The 21,317-nt window shown below is 34.8% G+C and overlaps 1 protein-coding gene and 1 pseudogene across 6 annotated transcripts in view; one reads left to right on the forward strand and one right to left on the reverse strand.

The window, feature by feature from the left end:
* Positions 1 to 21,317, reverse strand: part of CLINT1 (clathrin interactor 1) — a 66,004-nt gene that overhangs the window by 4,278 nt on the left and 40,409 nt on the right. For 3 of the 6 annotated variants that reach the window (XM_024117204.3, XM_024117206.3, XM_007122180.4), the window contains exons 5-11: positions 20,917 to 21,081; positions 17,889 to 18,066; positions 14,078 to 14,324; positions 11,731 to 11,800; positions 7,811 to 7,846; positions 3,895 to 3,969; positions 31 to 323 (exon numbers count right to left, since the gene is read on the reverse strand). In XM_024117204.3, the coding sequence (XP_023972972.1) occupies positions 31 to 323; positions 3,895 to 3,969; positions 7,811 to 7,846; positions 11,731 to 11,800; positions 14,078 to 14,324; positions 17,889 to 18,066; positions 20,917 to 21,081 (1,064 nt within the window). The remainder of the gene's footprint in view (positions 1 to 30; positions 324 to 3,894; positions 3,970 to 7,810; positions 7,847 to 11,730; positions 11,801 to 14,077; positions 14,325 to 17,888; positions 18,067 to 20,916; positions 21,082 to 21,317) is intronic. The other 3 variants (XM_024117205.1, XM_024117207.3, XM_024117208.3) reach the window with 2 other exon arrangements.
* On the forward strand, positions 17,260 to 17,460 carry LOC112062543 (uncharacterized; annotated as a pseudogene).

Raw genomic sequence — 21,317 nt, forward strand, 5'->3', positions numbered from 1 at the left:
CACAATTTCCAAGGGAGGCAGACAACTTACCTGTGATCTTGACATGGGCAAACCCAGACCTACAGTATTAGTGCTCATCATAGAGAAATTCATACTCTGGGAAGATGTCATTGTTGCCTGTGATGAGCCCATAAGATCAAATAGGTCTGAAGAATTTGAGGCAGCCGGAGGTGGGCCTAAAGCTGGTTGTGAGCTACTGACAAGCTCTACAGCTGGCTGTGAGGCACTGCTGAAGAGCTCACCACTGGCAGCAACAGGGCCTGACGGGGCTTGGTTGAAGGCACTCCAGTCACCAAAGTCTCCATTCCCACTTGCTGCTGTTACTGAGAAAGAAAGAAGGGTAAGAAAGTTCCTGAAATGCACAGAACACATATGACAGTCTACCAACTGAAACAAATTAGAGCTGATCTGTGTCCATCCAGATTAACATCTGCAGGTACCATCTTCATCTGGACATTATTCTTTCTCATGAATATTCCACGAGTGTTCACAAGGTGGCAAAGAAAAAAAAAATTCCACATATAAAGTAAAATCCATCTCTTGGCATTGGCAGGTCGGAGGTGACACAAAGAAATTACAGAAACTAAAATTTTCCTTCAACCTAAGTTTGCTTATCAAATATGTTTCTAGCTAAACAAATATGAACTAGCCGGAGATCCCCCAAAAACAAGAAAAAAACTCTAAACTGGTTAACTCTTTGCTGGGAGATCCAGAATCCTCATGCAAGGAGTAACTCAGTAAAATCAGACAGTTCAACTCATTTTATTCATTCATTATTTGGAAAGGTTCAAAGAGAAATCAAACTATGATTTATACCATCTCATGTAAATAAAACTCCAAATTCATTAAAAAGAAAAACCCAAAAACTCAATAAAATTAAGACTAGGATTAGTAAATTTCTGTAAGAAGTTCTCACCCATTTGGCCATGCTTCCACTGACAACACAAAGGCTACAGAGAGGCATGATATATAACCTTAGTACATTGTTTACGTCAAATGGGACTGTTCAATCTATTTAAGTAAAAAGTGGGGTATAGTCTTAAGAGGGGAACTCATGCTAATATTTAAAAAAAGAAACAAAACTATCACTATGCTTCAAAGTATAATTATAACAAGTTTAAGATTTAATGCATAAAACAGATTTAATGCATTTAATATAAAAATTAATAGATTAATAGACTGAAATATTTAAGAGAACGGATTTTGTATTTTACTGGCTGTGTGACCTTACTTAACCTTCTCTGTGCCTTTGTATTTTTATTTTATTTAAAGGAGAGCTTTTATTTATTTATGTGGTCACGCCATGAGGCATGCGGGATCTTAGTTCCCCAACCAGGGATCGAACCCATGCCCCTGCAGTGGAAGCACGGAGTCTTACCCACTGGACTGCCAGAGAAGTCCCCCATGCCATACTTTTAAAAAAATCTAAGTTGCGAAGATTGAATAACTTAATATTCAATAAAGCCATTTGAGGTTTATTGTTACTTTGGATTAATTGTGAAAAGACAGAGGAGAGGCAAAGCATCACACTTTCTTTCCTTTAGGTATGCCATATAAAAGTATGCCATATATAAGTCAAGCTTCTATAAATTCTGCATACATAATACTATTTGGAACACAATAAATATAAAGGCAAGTGATACTTGAAAAAAAATTTTTTTAAACTAGGCTATACTAAGTAAACAAACCTTGCTTTAAGAAAGGGACAAACAGATAAATATGAATTAATGGAAGTTGAAAAAAGCAAAGGTGAAGAAAGAGCTACATATAAACTGTCATCTGAAAGTGAACAGTATGTAGTTCCAAGTTAATTAACACCATTTCTTTGCACTACATGTTCACTTACAACTAGGAAATACATTTTGTCTAGCCTAAAAGGTAACCAACCACTGTGATACTGTGTCTCATTATGCTAAATATCAAGAGAACAATTACATTAAGTCTTTAAAATTATATCTTCTATTACCATTTTGTAATGTAAGCACCCTCAAAAGAGAAAATAATTCACTTAGAAACCCCAAGTTCTACCAACAATTTAATATAAGAACTGAGCTGATATTCATTACTTCCGAGTTTTGCTAAAACATGTCTTTGATCTTCTTTACAAAAAAGACTGAATTATGAATTAATAAGAGTTTTACAATTAGTTCTATGTATTAAACAATTTAAACTAATTTAAGGAAGACTGCTGGATAAAGGTAAACTTTATGCTGATTTTCTATCTGCTTGATGTAGAAAACAGAATAAGAATGGAAACGGGCAAAATGTGTTGCCCCATCTGAAAACTTTATCTGAGATGATTAATCATGGGAGGAAGAGATTTCTAGTGAGGCATATATTGTTCAGCAATCATTAATCATTGTTGCAACAGTTTCAGCCCCTTGCGTAATGGTGATCAGGTTATGTTAATCACATAAGATGAAGAGATGTATCACTTAGCAACATTAACATATTTGAATTATTTGCATAGTAGGCAACTTTATATACATAAAAACTTTGAGAATTACACAGGCAGTCTGTAAAATTAGGGCAATGTTTATTTTCCACTTTGATTTGCCTAAAGCAAGATATTAACCCTTACAAGGTATAACCACACTTCTAAAATGAAGCAGTTCATTACTCCACAACCCTGGTTTCTGGGAAATACTTGGAATTTACACAAGCGGTCCAAATAACCCAAATCACATGAAAACCTATGCGTCTTTCTTCCTAAATCCTCACTAACCTAAACTAGACAGTACTAAGTATAAATTTTAATCCAATTAATGGGGATAGATAACTCTACTTGAAATGAATAATAAAACTAATTCAGTTCAGTATTTCCTCCTTGCCTCACCTCATGTTTATGATTTTTATAGCTAAATGTTTTATATTAGCTCTCAAACTTCAGACTGACCAGATTTTATGGAAAAAAACATTAGAACCAACCCCTTTACAACCTAAAAGACACTTAATAATGAACTCAGACCCTATTCTACACGTCTCTACAGACGTTACTCTATCCTTATAAAGAACCATGACAAGTAGCATTATTCCCAATTTTAGAAAGGTGGAGGCTCAGAGGCTTTCATAAAGTTAAATAGCTACCAAAGTATGTCAGAGGTAGTAAGATAAAAAGATTAATAATAAGGGGGAAAAATACAAGCCCTTCACCTCAATCCATTATGTTTAAGCCTATATTCTGCTTGGATGTTAGCTTTTTTTTTTGCCATTTTAAAAAAATTGAGGGTGTAATTGACACATAACATTGTATTAGTTTCAGGTGGAAAACATAATGATTTGATCTTTACAAATATGTGAAATGATCACAACAAATCTAGAGTATTTTAAAATTTCTAATTTAACATGGAATGAGGAATTTTTTTTTGCCTGAGGTTCAACTGCTCACATTTAAGGATATGCCAAAATGAAGTTCAGTTATTTTTTATAGAAATTCTCTTAAGATATCTAAATTATAAAGAAATGAATTTTGGTAAGATGGTCTGCCCAACTCCAAAGTCCCCGAATTTCATTCAAGAAAATCATATAAGCTAAACATAAACCATAATATTCTTGCTGCTAAAATGAGATTTATACTTATTCACACTCCCTATGCACCTACTCCCCACCCCGCTCCCCCCCAAAAATAAAACAAGAGTCACTTACGAGTGAGGGCAATTTTATTTAGGTGTATCTGAGTAGTCTGCAACCAGATTAATTTGTCTGGCACATTTAGGATACTGGCCCAATAAAGTACCTTTGTGAATAAATTCTTTGGGAATTGGGAATTATAAACACTACTACAAGTAGAAAATGGCCAAAAGAAGCAGATGGGGGTGGTGTGGTGAAGAGTTGTTTTGTTTTGGTAACATTTCCACTGCCCCTAGATTTCTGGCCAATCAAATCATATCGTACCTTGGGAAGGGAAATTGCTTGATGCAGCGGCTGAGCCAAAGTCAGCAAAGCCTCCAAATAAATCAGCTGATCCTCCTAGAAATTAAGTATGAGGAAAAAAAACTGTCAGAACCACAGCACAATTGATAGCACTTTTAGGAAGCCATTTTAGCACTGCACTCAAAAAAATACCCAATACTAGAGCCCCAAGACCCATCATAACAGCTAGTTAGTTGATCCAGCTTTTCATGTCACCATGTTCCCTTTAAGCTACCACAGGACAGACTCTCTTACAGTATCCCTCAGTTCTATAACTAGTAATATAATAAATACTACAACTGTGGTTACGGTTACCCCTTACTTACATTTCATGAACATAACGTAGGCATGCAGTTTATCTGGCCAATTATGCTCTTTATAAGAATCTTCAATGGATGCTAAAACCTGGGTAAAATGTTGCTGGGTAATCAAATCATCACTCCACAGATTACTTACAAATAAAAAGGGATTAAGCTACTTTTCCAGTGCAGAAATCAGATAGATACGACCTGAAACAAGTGCTCAAACTTAATGTCACTAATAATCGGACAAAACGGCACTCATGGGTCTTCTAATATAAAGGGACTAAAAAAGAGATCATCACCCAAATTCTTCCCCAAAATATTTAACCTGACTCCAATCATGAAGAATGAATCAAACACAAATTGAGGGACATTCTGCAAAACAGCTCTCAAGACTCTTCAGAAAATGTCATCATAAAAGAAAAAGACTGGGGGCTTCCCTGGTGGCGCAGTGGTTGCGCGTCCTCCTGCCGATGCAGGGGAACCGGGTTCGCGCCCCGGTCTGGGATCTCACATGCCGCGGAGCAACTAAGTCCGTGGGCCACAACTACTGAGCCTGCGTGCCACAACTACTGAAGCCCATGTGCCTAGAGCCTGTGCTCTGCAACAAGAGAAACCACCGCAATGAGAAGCCCGTGCACCTCAACGAAGAGAAGCCCCCGCTCTCCGCAACTAGAGAAAGCCCGCGCGCAGCAATGAAGACCCAACGCAGCGCCCCCGCAAAAAAAAAAAAAAAAAAAAAAAGAAAAAGACTGGGACCACTCCAGATTAAAGAAGCCTAAAGAAACATGACAAGTAAATGAAATGGGTGATCCTTGACTGGACTCTGGATATTTAATTAAGTGCTATACTGAAATGACATTACTGAGACACCAGGGAAATGTGAATATGGTCTATTACACAACAGTACTGTTTTAATGTTAAATTCCCCAAGTATGATAATTATATTATGATTGTGAAGGAGAATGTCCTTGTTGTAAGGAGATATACGCTGAAGTATTTTAGGGGCAAAATGTCATGATGTTTGCAATTCTCTCAAACGGTGCACAATAAATAAACAAAACCAAAAAGAACTAGAGAGAGACAAAGAAAATGTGGCAAATTTTCTGAAGTTTGACTTTTTTTTTAATAAAAAGGGATAAAAAACCCCAAAAAACCCTTGAAGTTGATCTGCATAGAAATCAGTTTTAATAGCTATAGGAAGAAAAATGAATGCAATGTTTTAGGTGGACTATTTTTTCCTATTGTTTACTTGCAAATATTTGCAAAATACTTGCATTTTTAATCCTTGAAAAAAAAAAAAACAGTAGCTTTTTGCTACTTCCAGACTGGTGTTTTTAAAGGGGTGAGATTCAAATCATAAGGCTGCAGATCAATCTGCATGCATAACATCACATTCTCATACAAATTTTCATTTGTAAACACTAAATAGGTAAGAATATTTACTTTTATCTATAATTTGAACAGTAACATTATGTTAAATTTTATATTCCACTTCTCAATTCAGTTATCAATGAAACAGCAATAGTCAAAGGATCTAAAACCTTAAGTAGTTGTCCTTATTTTTGTCCTTAAAGATTTCACCTCTTAAGAGTCACAACCTTAGAAATTTAGAGCGGCAGTTCAATTATACTGCTTTTAGTGTTATGTGAACATTATATAGGTTACATCACAGCTGCTTAGCCTGCAGTGCTTAGAAACTAGCCAGGTGCGACTGGAACATCTGGGCTGCACTCAAATACCACCAGGGACAGCTTCCAACATCTGGTACCATTTCTGAATTGTCTTATCACTGCAAGACATTCTGTCCCATCTGCTACACTCAACTGGGTTAATTAAACTAGAACCATCTCCCCTTCTTAATAAATAGCCAGCAGTAATAAAAGGAACAAATCAGTTTCTGACACGGGTGAACCTGGTATTTCTTTTTAATGCACGTTTACTGTAGTCAACTATCAGCAGGCCTAACAAATTCCTTATTCCTTCACCTCATTATAGATGCACATATTCACATATATACTCACTCACCATGAACTAACTTCCACCAAGGCCAAAGTTCTCTACTCCTAGCAACAACTACAGATCATATGTCTGCTTTTGCTTTATCCAAAGGAAAGTATCACAGTGATTTTTCTCTTCTTTAAAGGTACATATGTCATAATAAATGTGATGATAGGTACAAAAGATCAATGAGCTATATTTTTAAACTATATAAACAAGCACATATATTAATAAAATCTAGCAGGGAAATCAATGGTGTGAACAGTTGCTGCTTAATATTCATAAGTATGTCTTTTGTAATATTCCTTCATGTTAAAAATATTGATCAAATTATACTGTTAGGTAACAGAATGATAGTTAATCTTTTATTATAACATTAAGGGATCGAAAATAGGGGATTATTTTCATTTTCTTCATCCAAGCAGTGAATAAACATCAATATGTAATTTATTATGCCACATGAGTTCGGAATTTTCAAATCTTATCCAGTCTGAGCTACAAAGAAAATTCATGCTGTGGAGTATAGCACTGAATACTGTGAATCACATCTTCAAACTGGGTGACATATTTTATTTGTGTCATATCCTGAATTTAATATTTCAAATAATTATCTATTTAGTTATTCTATTGCTCTACCTTCTAACACCTAAGCTAAAATTATACTATGTTCATAACATGTCTATAGCAAATATTATTCTTTCCATCCACACTACAGGGAGTTTAATTTCAAACATGACTAATTTAAGAACACTGGAGGTAAAAGAGTAGAAACACACGCTTAAGTATTTTACAAATAGAAGCCACCTTTCCTTGAAAAGGATTTAACTTTTCTCCATCTTCTGAAGTGCCACAGGTTATACTTCTACTGTGTTTTACATCATGTGATCCTCAACTTTGGAAACTATCTCAGAAATTAAAAATGTCTTATTTCATTTAGGAAAAGTTTCTCCCTCCTAGAAGGGACTATCCATACCTATATGCATGATGTTATTCATATCAATGCCTTAAATTTAACAGACATTTTCTATACTTAAGCATTTTTCCCGGATAACTTCTATCTAAGGGAATTTAAATAAGAGTCTACCAAAAATTGCTGCATGTGGAATACTGCTAAATTTCACAATAAGAGCTGTCCTTCAAGATTCCCACATGAGAGGTGTCATTATAAATGAACCATTTCCATCTGCCTTTTCAGGGAAGCAAGGAGGTTATTTACAATCACCAGCTGGGAACATGTATTTTCCAAAGCAACACTGTGAACAGGAAAAATATAGCTGAACTAGACAGTGCTTTAACTATAAATGGAAATTTTCTTTAATGAAGAATTTAATCTAGATTACATTATGAAAACTACTGCACGAGGAATTCTAATAAATACAAAATTAAAAGAAATGACAAAATATTGTAAATATATGATGAAGAACTAATATAAATAAGTTTTTAAAAAATCGATAAGGATAAACAACCCCAATTTTTAAAAAAAGGACAAAGGACATGAATAGACAAGTTACATCTAGCAATATAAAACCATGAAAAGTTTCAAAGTCAGTCATCAAACACATGCAAAATAGAATGAATTATTATTTTCTCCTTACCAAAATGGAAGATTTTGAAAGATGCTACTTCACTACCTTATAACAGAGAGAAGTTTGGAAACAAATCAAAACCTAATGTCCAAAAAATAAGAGGCTGACTGGTCAAGTAAATTACAGCATATTTATACAATGTTAAGATTATAAAGCAATTAAAAGGTCTGTAAAATACCAACTATAATAAGGAAATGGTCATGAGATTTTAGATGAAAAAGAGTTTACAAAAAAATATAATAACAATAAAATCTTTATCTAGAAGCCTGAAAAAGATTTGCAACATAATAATGCTTAATTTACAATGCTTGGTGTCATTTATCTCTTGTAAAAATAAAATACAGTGTGTGAGTTGTGAAAAAAAAAAATAAATAAATAAATGCTTAAATAAATATATTGACTGATTATATAGAAAATGTTTAAAGAAAGACTATTCACCAAAATTATTAATAGTTAACTTTATGCACCTAAGTTACGGTGAATTACTTTGTTTCCATAAAATTTCTAAAATGAGCACGCGCTACTTTTAATTAGTGAAAACAGAATATGGTAAAACATCTTATTCTTAGTAAACTTAGGTTAAACTAGAGACAACGCCCATGAAAATTCTAATATGTAATAAGTTGGGTTGTAATAACCAGTAACTTCGCTATAACAAGGTGATTCACATCCATGTAAATATCCTCAATTAACTTTAGTGATAACGGAGTACAGGGCAACAGGTTCAAATGTAAATGTAATGAACATTTTGGATTTTATACACGTTAATCTTAAAAAATATTTTTTAACAACCAAAAAATCAAAAGATATTGCAAGCCTTGTAAAGTCTTTATATTTTCTCTTCAACCTCATTCACTGTACTAGAAACAACTTATGTAGTAGTATGTTAATCGAGACCTAAATTCCTTAATTACAAAAGGGACAAAGGAGACAACGAAAACTCTGAAGACGAGATATACTAAAAATGAAATGGAATGGTTCTTGGCATTATATTTGTAACTGGCTTATTTTCTAAATATATTATTATTCATTTAAAAAATGTTTACTTAGAAACATACTATATATAAATGTCACCAAAATATCATTTGAGTACAGATTTTAAAAGAACATCACCAGAGTGGGACATTTATCATCACAGTCTCAAAAAAATCTTGATGAATGGGTTTCACATGTGTATTTTTAAACTTGGTTGATATTCCACAATGATTTTACCACATATACTTCTGAAGATGCTAACAAAAAGGATGAAATAACACATAAAAAAAGAAAATCTGAGCATTTTCTCCAAGGAGACATTTATCTGGTGAATGGTACAGAAGCCATATCTGCTTAGGTTTACAGTTCATGTCCATATTACTTGCATGACAGCAGTATTATAAATATAGGCACATATGGTAAATGACACCCAAATGGCATACCAAATAGCAATGCTAATATGGTAGATTCTTAGACTTTCTTACATGTAGGTGCTAAAGATTTAACATTCAATTTTTTTTTCCACTGCTGAATTCAATTTAAAATATATTACTAAAATATTTAAATAGAAATTCATAGCAATGAAATTCATCTGACTGACTGGAGGGGGTTCTACACAAACTGCTTAAACAAACTGTTTCAAATAGGAGAGAACTTTAAAAAATAATTATGGGGACTTCCCTGGTGGCACAGTGGTTAAGAATTCTCCTGCCGATGCAGGGGACACGGGTTCGAGCCCTGGTCCGGGAGGATCCCACATGCCGCGGAGCAACTAAGCCCATGTGCCACAACTACTGAGCCTGTGCTCTAGAGCCTGCGTGCCACAACTACTGAAGCCCGCACGTCTAGAGCCCGTGTGCTCTGCAACAAGAGAAGCCACCGCAACGAGAACGAAACGAGAAGCCCGCACACCTCAACAAAGAGCAGCCCCCGCTCGTGGCAACAAGAGAAAGCGCGTGCACAGCAACGAAGACCCAACGCAGCCACAAAAAAAAAGTTTTATTTTAAAAAAAGAGTGACCGTAATAATAAACAGTGAACAATTTTTAAAAAAAAATTATGATGTCAACCCACTTTCGGTTGGTTTTTAGAAATTATTAAGATGAAAACATTAAGGCAAGAAATATTCCAGATTTCATTCAGACTGTCTCAATTACTGTATTAATATTAATTGCTACTTCTATTTAATTAGCCAATCTACTGCTTGCACTGGAGAAGAAAAAACACTCAAAGGTTTCTTGCCAAGCAAAGGAAGCATGCTGGTATTTAATAATTCTCTCTGTTCAAAGCAATCTTGCTAACACCAAGGAAAAAAGTTAGATTCACTCATCTGACCTTCCTAGTTAATTCTTCTCTGATTGCTCCATTAAAAATTTTCACAGATGCATGAAAGGGGCTCTTTAATATTTCATACCAGAAAATCCAAAATAGTTGATATTCTGTGACACTAAGGCTGTATTATATGACTACATGCGAACTACCAGTTAATACTACTATTAAAATCTTCAACATACAAAAAGACAGCACATAAATTGTTAAACAACTAATGTAGTTGTTTGCAAACTTGAGCATGACAGTTCAATAGAGTTTAAGGAATAATTTTTACAAAGTTACATTTACAGAAAAAAGGGAGTGGGAATTGAAGAATCTCAGAAATTGGACTGAACCAGACACCCTAGTAAGTTCACACCTAGTCTAAGAATTAATTTTATGATAGTAGGCAAGGACAGGGAGAAAATAATAGGAGACTTTAAATTAATCATATGTACTAAACTATCAGTGAGGTAATTTTCATCATAAACACTAATGTAAATTTTAAAACAATTCAGTTTTGAAAAATTACACACAACTAGAAACAACAGATTTACTCTGACATTATTTCTATGCCAATCTCGCCAATTACATTTTAATGTGAAATGAACTTTAAACATAGGTTTTATTTCTTAAGCTGTTTTGACTTGCAGTACAGTTTATTACGACTCCATAATCATCAAATGCAATCTAAAATAATCAATTTTCTTGAAAACAATTTATAGGGAATTACTCAAAAAGAATCTAGCATATATTGGACATCAAACTGAAGAAATCAATCTTCTCTGTGAGAAAATCTTGGTAAATGGACTATTCTTTTGCTGCAGCCCTCTTTAAAATATGTCACACTTTCACAGAATGCCCCTTTCCTCCAAAGCACTCTGTATGTTTGTAACTAAGTAACTATTTGTGACTCTTTTTTTTTTTTTTTTTTTTTTTTGGTGGTATGCGGGCCTCCCCCTAATGCGGCCTCTCCCGTTGCGGAGCACAGGCTCCGGACGCGCAGGCCCAGCGGCCACGGCTCACGGGCCCAGCCGCTCCGCGGCATGCGGGATCCTCCCAGACCGGGGCGCGAACCCAGTTCCCCTGCATCGGCAGGCGGACGCGCAACCACCGCGCCACCAGGGAAGCCCTATTTGTGACTCTTTGATTAATGATTACTTCCTCCACTTGACCTTCCCATGAGGGCAAGAACAGTTTTACTAAGCATTATACCGCAAGCACCCAGGCCAGTTCTGGTTCGATAAATGTTTAGTGAATAAATGAATGAAAAGTTTAAATGAACTCTAGGCGTGGGCAGTTTGACAGCCAGAATTAAGATTTATGGAAGGACAGTGAAATGGGCAGAGCAGTCCATTTCGCTTATAGAAAAAGCAAAGGGACCCCAAATACTCAGTGCTAAAGAAATTGAGAGAGATTACTGAATTATCAGTCAAATATTTAAGTGCTCACTTTCCTTATTTTACGCAATTAAATACTTCCTCCCAAATAATGCTCAAAGTGAATTAATTTCACATTAAAAATAAATCTAATGCAAAAATTTTTTTTTAGATTTTCATTCCATCTTTTATTTGCCATTAAAAAAAATTACTCTGAAACCAAGAATACTATTGATAAAAAGAAAAAGCCAATATGGAAGCTTACCTGTTGATTGGCTGGTGCCATCAAACAGATCAACAAGGTCACCAGATGACTTGCTGCTAGGCACTGAAGTCTGAAAACACACACAGAACTAAAAAGCTTAGAAAACATATTTCTACTATTTAAAAAAAAAATCTGCTGTACTCATCTCTAATTCCCAACTGAGACACTAATACCTGTAATTATCTTAATAAAGGTAGATTTCCTTTTCTGCAAAAAGAGAAGTGACCTTGAATCCTTATGGAGAGATAGTATTTTTAAAGTAATTCTCTGCCTAGCATTGTAAAAGTCCCTAACATCCACACTCCTCTTTTCCCTAACTCACTTCTTTTCGGAGATCAGACAAGATTAGGCATGTCCACTGCTCCTGGGTTACTTTCTCATTTCTTACTGCATTTCACTCTGAAAAAACATACCTTCCAGATCCCACTCAAATCTTAACACAGCATCACTTGAGAAGCATTAAAGAAATATATACACCCAGCTCCATCACAACATACTGAATCATAATTGCCCAGGTTGGGATCTTGGTCTGTACAGTCTTAGAAAGCTCCTTTAGTAATTCCAATGCGTAAGAAGGTCTGAGATCTACTGGATTGGAGGCCAACATCCTATCTAGCTCTAAAATTTTATGATTCTGTGAACTTTAGCAACACTGTTTGTATACCATACAGGTCAGTATAATTCTATGTTGGTCTGATATACCTTGACATCTATTTTATAGTTCCCAAACTAAACTGTGGGGCTGGAGTTGTAATATGATTTTTCTCCTATACATAGTTCTAAGCACTCTAATGCATAGGTCCTGTATGTTCAATACATACAGATTAAATTAGAACAGAAGTGCTAGGCAGTAGGAAAACACCGTAAATTCCTAGGTATGTTAATTTGAGCTTTGAAGATTAAAACACTATATACTGTGGTTCAAAAAGGCCTTGAGGGCTTCCCTGGTGGCGCAGTGGTTGAGAGTACGCCTGCCGATGCAGGGGACACGGGTTCGTGCCCCGGTCCAGGAAGATCCCACATGCCGCAGAGTGGCTGGGACCCTGAGCCTGCACGTCCGGAGCCTGTGCTCTGAGGCCACAACAGTGAGAGGTCCAAGTACCACAAAAAAAAAAAGGCCTTGAGGTTGAAAGAGATCTGAAGCAGCTGAGTAACTTGCCGAGAACTCCAGAGTTCTATGCATTTTTTTGGTAATAAAAACAAAGTCAAAAAGCTTACACTATAAATTTAAAATATTTATGGCAGTGACACACATTCAGACTGTACTACAAATTGATATTTAAAATCCTTTTAAGATATAAAAGTCTCAGTTTACTGTTAAAAAAAATTATACAGGTTGGATGATTTTCCCCATGCAACATAAATGAACTCTCCATATAACAGCCATCATGTATTGTTTGGGTTTTAATTATGACTATCTACCAGATCTTAGACAGTCATCAGTAAGCTAACTGTATCCACCGCAGGGGAAAACTAAGACCATAAGGAAAAAACACATCCATTTCCCCTTTTTAACTACAACTAAAGTTGAGTTGTAATTTTGAGGTTTTCGTCAAAACTAAAAAGAGCACAATATGGGTGAAATTATACACCAGAAGATATGTGGGAAAACTTGACACAGTTCTTGACACTAAGTAGGACTAGCTTTATTTTTAGAGTCACCTGCAATTTGCAAGATACATTAGAAAAATATTTTCCCTAGCTTTCAGCTACATTTGATGCAAAGATACAAGCTGGGTGAATACTAGTGGTAGGAGAGTAGCAAAACAACTATTGAAGCTTTCAGGGCAAACCTCCCTCTTAGGCAGATTTCTGTCCAAAAGACTAGCTTGCAGCCAGGTATCTAGCAGGTGGATTTCATTTCTGTGGTTGAATACAAAGTGAAGACAGTTACAAGAATTAGTGCTGCTACTGATCAATACTGACCACAGGGCAAATAAACCTCCTTTTCAGAGGAACAATCTCTGTATTAAACAAGACCAGTTCCGCTGTAAGTGGTCATTTCTTACAACTTCCAAATACTACCATGTTTTCCTTAGTGAATCTCACACTTGGTACCAGTGGTGGTGTCTAGAAGGAAACAGATGAACTACATTCTGATTCACAACCTTTCCCAAATGAAGCAAGAGTGTTATTACTATTTTCATAGAAAGTACATAGATAATCATTCAGCAATTGGACAGGTTTCTTCCTCCAAAGAGATCTTATTATTAATGACTAATACATGCCAGATGATCTATAATTAATATGATTACCTAGAAATGCCTGAGCCTACTAATGCAGTAATTCTAAAAGTAATTTATAAGAATAAAACTGTGTATAATGTGTAAACTCGTGCCATTCCCACCTTAACTGAAGACTGAGGTGTATGAGCTGAAGCATTCTGATCTGGACTTGCTTTGTCCCCCGTGTAATGTGCTGCTGCTCCAAGATCAATGGTTTTGGAAGGATTTGCTGTGCGCTTGTGTCTTGTGGTGGTGGTCTCTGTGGCCTGTGTGATATGGATATGTTTTGTCGTCACAGTCTCCTCTTCATCTTTGAATTCACCTTTGGGAGATCTGCCTCTTCTTGCTTTCTTTTCCTCATCACTGTCACTAAAAGATATTAAAAATGAAGGAAAATAATAAGACTAGGGATTACTTTAAAATGGAGCCCTCAGTGATTTGAGATAAAGAATTTCAAATGCAGTAACTCCAAAATTCCATACTTTGACTATTTGACAGGGATCAAGAGAATGTTATCCAAGCTATCTGAATAATCATATGTATGCACTGGGGAGCAGAAGTGGGAACCCATCAAATTCCCCAGGTAAGTCTAAAATACTGCTACAAAAAAGTATTTACATACATGTGTACAAATAAAAAAGCCTGAAATAATTCAAGTGCTTATTTATTATAGATTTAAAGCTTAATTAAAAAATAAAATAGCAGGGTTATTATCATATCAGAATCAACTGATTAGAGCCTAGGAGCTCAAATAGCTGCATTTGATAACAATTTCTTGAAATGGACTGTGTGCAACAACTGCAGTTCCATTTATATAACACGATTCTGTCACTGACTCTTATATACTAATGCAAATATATAATAAAATACTATAATTTCAATGGATATCTTTTAAATATTATCCTATCTGCATTCAAATGATTAAACTCTCATCTGTAAATGCAGAAAAATGAGGTAATGCACTTTACAAGAACTGTGCTGTATTTTACTATATAGAATCATGAGATCAAACTTTTACAAAACTAAGAAAACTGCTTTACAGAAAATTTAAATATATTTAAAATATTTTAAAAGAATTCCTTTTCAGGCACATTCAAAGATTTTTTCTTCTTAACATGCAAAAGGAAAAAAATACAGAATGAGTAAAAGAACTGTGTTTTTCATATGCCCCAAATTAAAAATGTCAGTACTAGTGTGCTCTCCAGTAATGATGCATTGGGGTTTTTTTTCTGGTGCAAGTAGGACAGAGAGAGAAATTGCCTGAAATACATTCCATTACCTATTATTTCTTAATTTCAGAGTAGGTGGTTTAAATTATAAATATTCTGAAGTAAAATACTTAAAATTCTCCTTATTACTGATGCAATTTAACTCGGACTAATCTAAAGCAATTTCTACTTAAATATAAATCAATTTGGAACCTGTATAAATCAAGAATCAAGAAGAATGGCTTCCCACACTGAGCAAAGGGGTTAAATGCATTTTTATCTATAAACATTTTAGGGAATCTACAAGTTCTGATCAAGTGTTCAAAACCCCTTGTCACTTACTAATTTTCTCAGCAACAATTGACCTAAAAATTCCCACCATCAGTCCTATATCTAAGACTGAAACGTCTTACCTTTCTGACGTCCAGTTTGATTATAGTGCAAGATAATTTCTTTACAAGGTGAGAATATAAACCTGACTAGCAAACAATGAAATGAAAGCTTCATATATGATCAGTGTTCAAGAATTCCTGAATCTAATAATGAGCTAATAAGTCTAAAATTCTGATAACATGCCAGATAGGTCCCATGCAACTTTGTCTAAAAATCTATTCTTCTCTCACATATACTCCAAGATGTAAGTCCCTGTTTGCTCTTTAGTTACTAAAACAACATACACTACATTTTCACTCTTTTAAACCTGAATATATAAAAGATTTAAGAACTCTAGCAGATCCTGTCTTAGAGGCAAATGTAGAAAAGAAAAAATCAAGGGAGAAACAGAAAAAAAAAAAAAAGAATAGGAACACAAAGCAAGGAAAGAAAAATTGAGGGTGGAGGGCAAAGAAGAGAAAGTAACAAAACAAGAAGGTACATAGTTAGATTTCTAACCAGCCTACCTACCTGATTCCCATACTTCTTCAGGAAATAGCAACAGAATATGTGGCCACTATGTTTTCTAAGTCAAACCAAAAGTGTGAACACAAAGGCCACAAGAACATTAAAGAGGGGAAAACAGCACAGAGTATTTGAGGTAGGCATCGTTTTCCAAAGTTTAGTTATTTATTATTACCATATGCATACACTTTCAGTATAAAAGAGCTAGAAATATAGTTGTAAAATATATTCAAAGTATTAAAAATAAATTCTGGTTCTTCAAAGATCATATTCCAGAAACAGACAGGAATTCCACAGATTTAACAAATATGGAAACATACTGAGAAGACACTAAAATATTTTAGAATCTGAATAGTTTCAAAATTATTATTTTTATTTCTTTTTAATGACCCCTAAATCTGAACTGTTAAGATTTTTTTATAGGAGAAAAAGACATGGTACTTAGTTACAAGAACTCACTTGAAGTTTTGGTTGCATCTCTGTGTTACTTTAGGCAAGTTCCACAAAGCCTGATTGGGCTTCAATTCTTACTCCCAAAAAATAATGGTAAAACTCCTTGCTCTAGACTCTCTAATAGAGATACAGTGAGGCACAAATGACAAAGATCTTATAAAACTTGCTTTGCAAATTAAGTGCTACACATATTGCCCTTATAACTGGCAGAAAAACTAGTTAATAGCTATATTGGTAGGTAAGAAAAAGTGAATGCTAAAAGGTTCCTAGTACTGTTCTATGTAAAACTAAATACAAATACCCCACCATTAGAAAATGTAATCTATGAAAATATAGGTCACACTCGAAAACATTTTAGTCCAAATATCCATCTGGATTTTTTTTTTTCTGGTATAAACCGGCACAGAATCTTAATGAAATGTCACAGGAAGAATTTTCAAACCCCTAACTTTTGTTTAAATCTAATAAAATAATAAACTTCATTATCCCTCAGCAATACCTTAGATCCCTGGATCATCAGATGCCCAATTGCAAAATAAGCTGTCAAAGTTCTTACTGGGAAAAAAATTTCCAATAAATGGCCTGAATAAAAACATACAGGAAATGTGATCAATTTTAGAAATAAATGGACACAGACAAGGAAAGTGTGTCAATACTAAATGCAAATAATGTCTGACATAGCATCTTATAAACAGCTGCACTGTATATATCGTGTGTGTGTGTAAATACACACACACTATATATATATGTATAAATCAGCAGCAAATATACTAAAACTGGAACAATACAGTGAAAATTCGCATGACCTGGGAATACCCTGGCAGTCCAGTGGTTAGGACTTGGCACTTTCACTGCCATGGTCTCGGTTCAATCCCTCGTCAGGGAACTAGATTAGCCTGCCCCCGTGCAAGGCTGACATGCAAATTCATGAATTTTTCCATATTTTTGCACAAGGCATTTTTAGGGGAGTGAAATTACGCTGTATGGTTCTGTAATGGTGGACACTATGCATTTGTCAACTCTACAACACAGTAAACCCTAATGCAAACTGAAGAGTTTAGTTAATAATATTGGTTATCAATTGTTAATAAATGTACCACACTAATGCAAGATGTTAATAACAGGAGAAACTGTGTGTGTGTGCATGCATTCTTGCACTCGGAGAGGTGGGGTTATGTAGCAACTCCCTGGTACTTTATGCACAATTTTTCTGTGAAGCTAAAATTGCTCTAAAAAATAAAATCTATTAAAGAAACAAACAAAGCTGAATTTCAGATAATGCCAACACCCAAAACAAATAAACAAAAAAACCCAAGACCCAGCTGTGTCAATTTAGTACCCTTTCCAAGAGACCCAGGAGACAAAGTGTTAATACCTGCATCTTTCTGGAGAGTCTTCTCTATCTTTCCTCCGGAACTTGCTGATGGTGTCGTCAATTGTGCTTCCAATTTTATCACTCAGTTCACCTAATTTATCACTGAATGGAAAAGCACTCTTGTTTTTATCCCAGTCCTCATCCCATTTTGATTTAGGCTCAGGATCATATCTTTCACCTATATAAAGCATTAAAAAGAGAAGCAACTCTAAGGACATTAAATTCAAAAGGTGTCTATAGTCCTTATTTCTGAAGCTTTTCCTCATAATAAAATAGTTTTCAAAGGAAAACAGAAAGCTCCCACAGTGCTGAATCAACACAATTACAGCAAGGCACAGCATGTAGTGCCAGTCATTAAGTGGCAGGAATGCAGATTCAAAAGCTTTTGTTTATGAAAACTAACACAACCTTAATGCACAGCACAGCATATCAGGAAGTTCTTAAGGCTGCTGAAAGGAGTAGAGGAAAACACAAAAACCAACACGAGCTATATAAGCAAAAGAGAAATGGAAATCTTTTGTTTTCACAAAAGTCACTTAATGCATTATATTTCATTCCCATTTCTTAATGGTTTTCAATTATTAGAAAAGCACTGGACAGCAACAATCTCTTACAAAACACAAACTATAGGAAACACTACTCTGAATGATACATATCCCAATATACTGTAAAGACTCATAACTGTCATTCTTTACCATCAAACTAGAAAAATAAATGTACTTCATGGCATGGGAAAGCACCCTTCAATTATTTTAAAAAGAAAAGAATATTCTAACTACCAAAAGCTATACAGACTAGAATGATGAAATATGCTCAAGCAGTTCAGAACAGTGATGACCTATTCAAACACCACGTCCAAACATTATGCTGGGACTGGCAAAACCTAGGGAGCCTCTGTGTGAATTTGATAATGGAGACAGTAGATCACTGGCAGTGAAAAAAAGCCCCAAAATGTCAAGATTTGTTTTAGTCCTTGACTTTGAGGGCCTAAAGAAGAGATAGGAATTACAGGCACTAAATGGAACCTTTTCCATTTCCATTTTCACATCCAAACTCAACTTAAGAGGCAAGAGTACAAGGTGCAGAAAAATCATGTGTGGTTAAAAAGAAGACTGAAAATTAAGGCAGGGTGCAGAGGAAACGGAAAGACCAATGAGAAACAGCAAAATAATCAAAAGGTGGATAACTGAGCTTTTGTTTAAACTTTGGTTAACAAGTTCTGATGGCATACATGCCCTTTGGAGATCGAACAAAACCATTCTGCTGAATTACTCAGTAAAACTGCAAAGCCACGATTTTCTGTGAGAGTTTGAGGATTTAAAAATACATCTACTAAATCTGAAAGTGACCACCAACTTAAAGAGAACATGACAAGATGTTTTCTAGACAAAATTTAAGCAGGATGGTATTATAAAAATGAATGGCTCTCCAACAATGTATATGTACACTTCAATAACAATGTGATGAACTAGACTTTGAAAAGAAACAAATTTACAGGATAAATCAAAGCAGATGAAAACTAAATTAGCACGGTGGACATCATACTAAATGAGTGCCAGAGATACTGGATATTGGCAAAACATTATCTAATGTCAAAATAAAAAGCATGTAAAATAGTTAAAGTTGATTAAGTCTCTGAATAATATATGTAACATTAAAAATAATTTATAAAAGGCAATGCACATACACAGGACATTCAACTCTATCTCTAATGCAGATGATGTAATTAGTTCACTCTAAGTCTAAAAACTTATTCAATTGTCTAAATTTATCTAATTATATACTGTGCTGATTAAAAAAAGGACTACTAGCAAGTAGAATGAGGAAAGGAGCGGCGAACAGCTCTTTCTACTCAAAAACATATTAAACTGCTAAGGCTACTTTGAAGTATCTAAAGAATAAAATATTTACTTGGGTAAATAATTAAAAGACTTCTTACTCCCCTAAACAAATAAAAACTCCAGAACATATTTATGTGATTTATTTAAGAGAAACATTTTTGCCCAATTCAAGAACTGACTTAAATATGATATGGGACATTAAAAAAAGGAATTTTTCTGCTGTTAGAAACATTAACCAATTAAGTGCAGTATTTTTAATTTGAGGGCAAGAAAGCAGAGGAGCAAAGGAGTGAAGACATTTTATAGATACTCGCAAGGTAAGAAATAGAAGATTTTTACACAGTTACAATGAAGGAGTTACGAGATCTCAGTATAATTCAAATATAAACAAACTTAGATATGGTGGGGGGGCAGTTAGAGAGCCCCAATATGCAGCTGCTACGTATACGTGGCACTGGCCTGTCTGTGTATATACAAAATGACGAGGGACTGTCAGTGTTCACAGAAGACAGAACGAGTCCAAAGGAACATCCTGTGAAAGAGAGTTATTATTTTCTGTTATGTTTCAAGCACCTACCTAGTGATCTATTTTAGGAAAACCATATTACTACATTAAAAATAAACATAAGAGATGAATGTTCTAGCTGTTCTTAAATATGTGAGGAACAATACAGTGATAGGCCTAGATGAAAAACTGATGGTATTGTCAGTTACCTTTTTCTACGTCAAATTAACGCAGTGCTTAATTAAGGGAAGAGACTCAGGATGGACTAACCTGTAGCTCTATTTTTGGCCAAAAATAGAACTAAACTGGTTTTGAATTAGGAGGATGAACCTCTTCATCAAACTTTTTTTTTAATGCTCTACACGGTAAGTTACAGAAATCCTTTTTTCTTCTTAGAATGGGAACCCCAAGAGGAAAGAGAATATATCTATTTAATTCTCTGTATGTCAACTCAAAGTTTGGTCATTCAATAATGCTTAATGGTTAAAATCATATTCTTGAACCACAAAAGTAAAAAATAGAAAGATTCCTAAGATCTACAGGAGCCAAAATGAGTATTACATATATCTCAGTATTGTATGTATTCAAAATAGCATTTTTGTCTTCTGTATTTCAATGATTCCTAAAATGCACACAAGAAGCTAAACTGATGCTTAGGTGCCAGTCTGTCTTTGATACTCACTGTATCTGAATCCTCCAACACTGTCTGAGGAAACCCCAACATATTTGTCTTTGTTCTTCTTTGCTTTCTTTCGCTCTTCACGAAGCCTGTCATCATCCTGGGCAAATTCAACCAATTCTTTCACCTTCTGGCGAATATTTATACCTTGATCCTTGCCATGCTCATCTGTGAGGATGGTAAGGGAGAAACAAAACCTTAAGAATTCAGTTAATATGTATCAAACCCTTTAATACACACAAAAATAGACATGAAAATTTCAACACAAGAAACCAACTTCAATATTTTAAAATGAATAAAAAGAGGCAAATTGTGTTACTGAATTTTGTCATTTCCTCATCAAATCCTGTCTTGAGATGCAATTTTGGCTTATAAGAGAGTGCAAAGATGAACTAAAAAGGACC

This window comes from Physeter macrocephalus, chromosome 8 (genome assembly GCF_002837175.3).
Source record: "Physeter macrocephalus isolate SW-GA chromosome 8, ASM283717v5, whole genome shotgun sequence".
NCBI lineage: Eukaryota > Metazoa > Chordata > Mammalia > Artiodactyla > Physeteridae > Physeter > Physeter macrocephalus.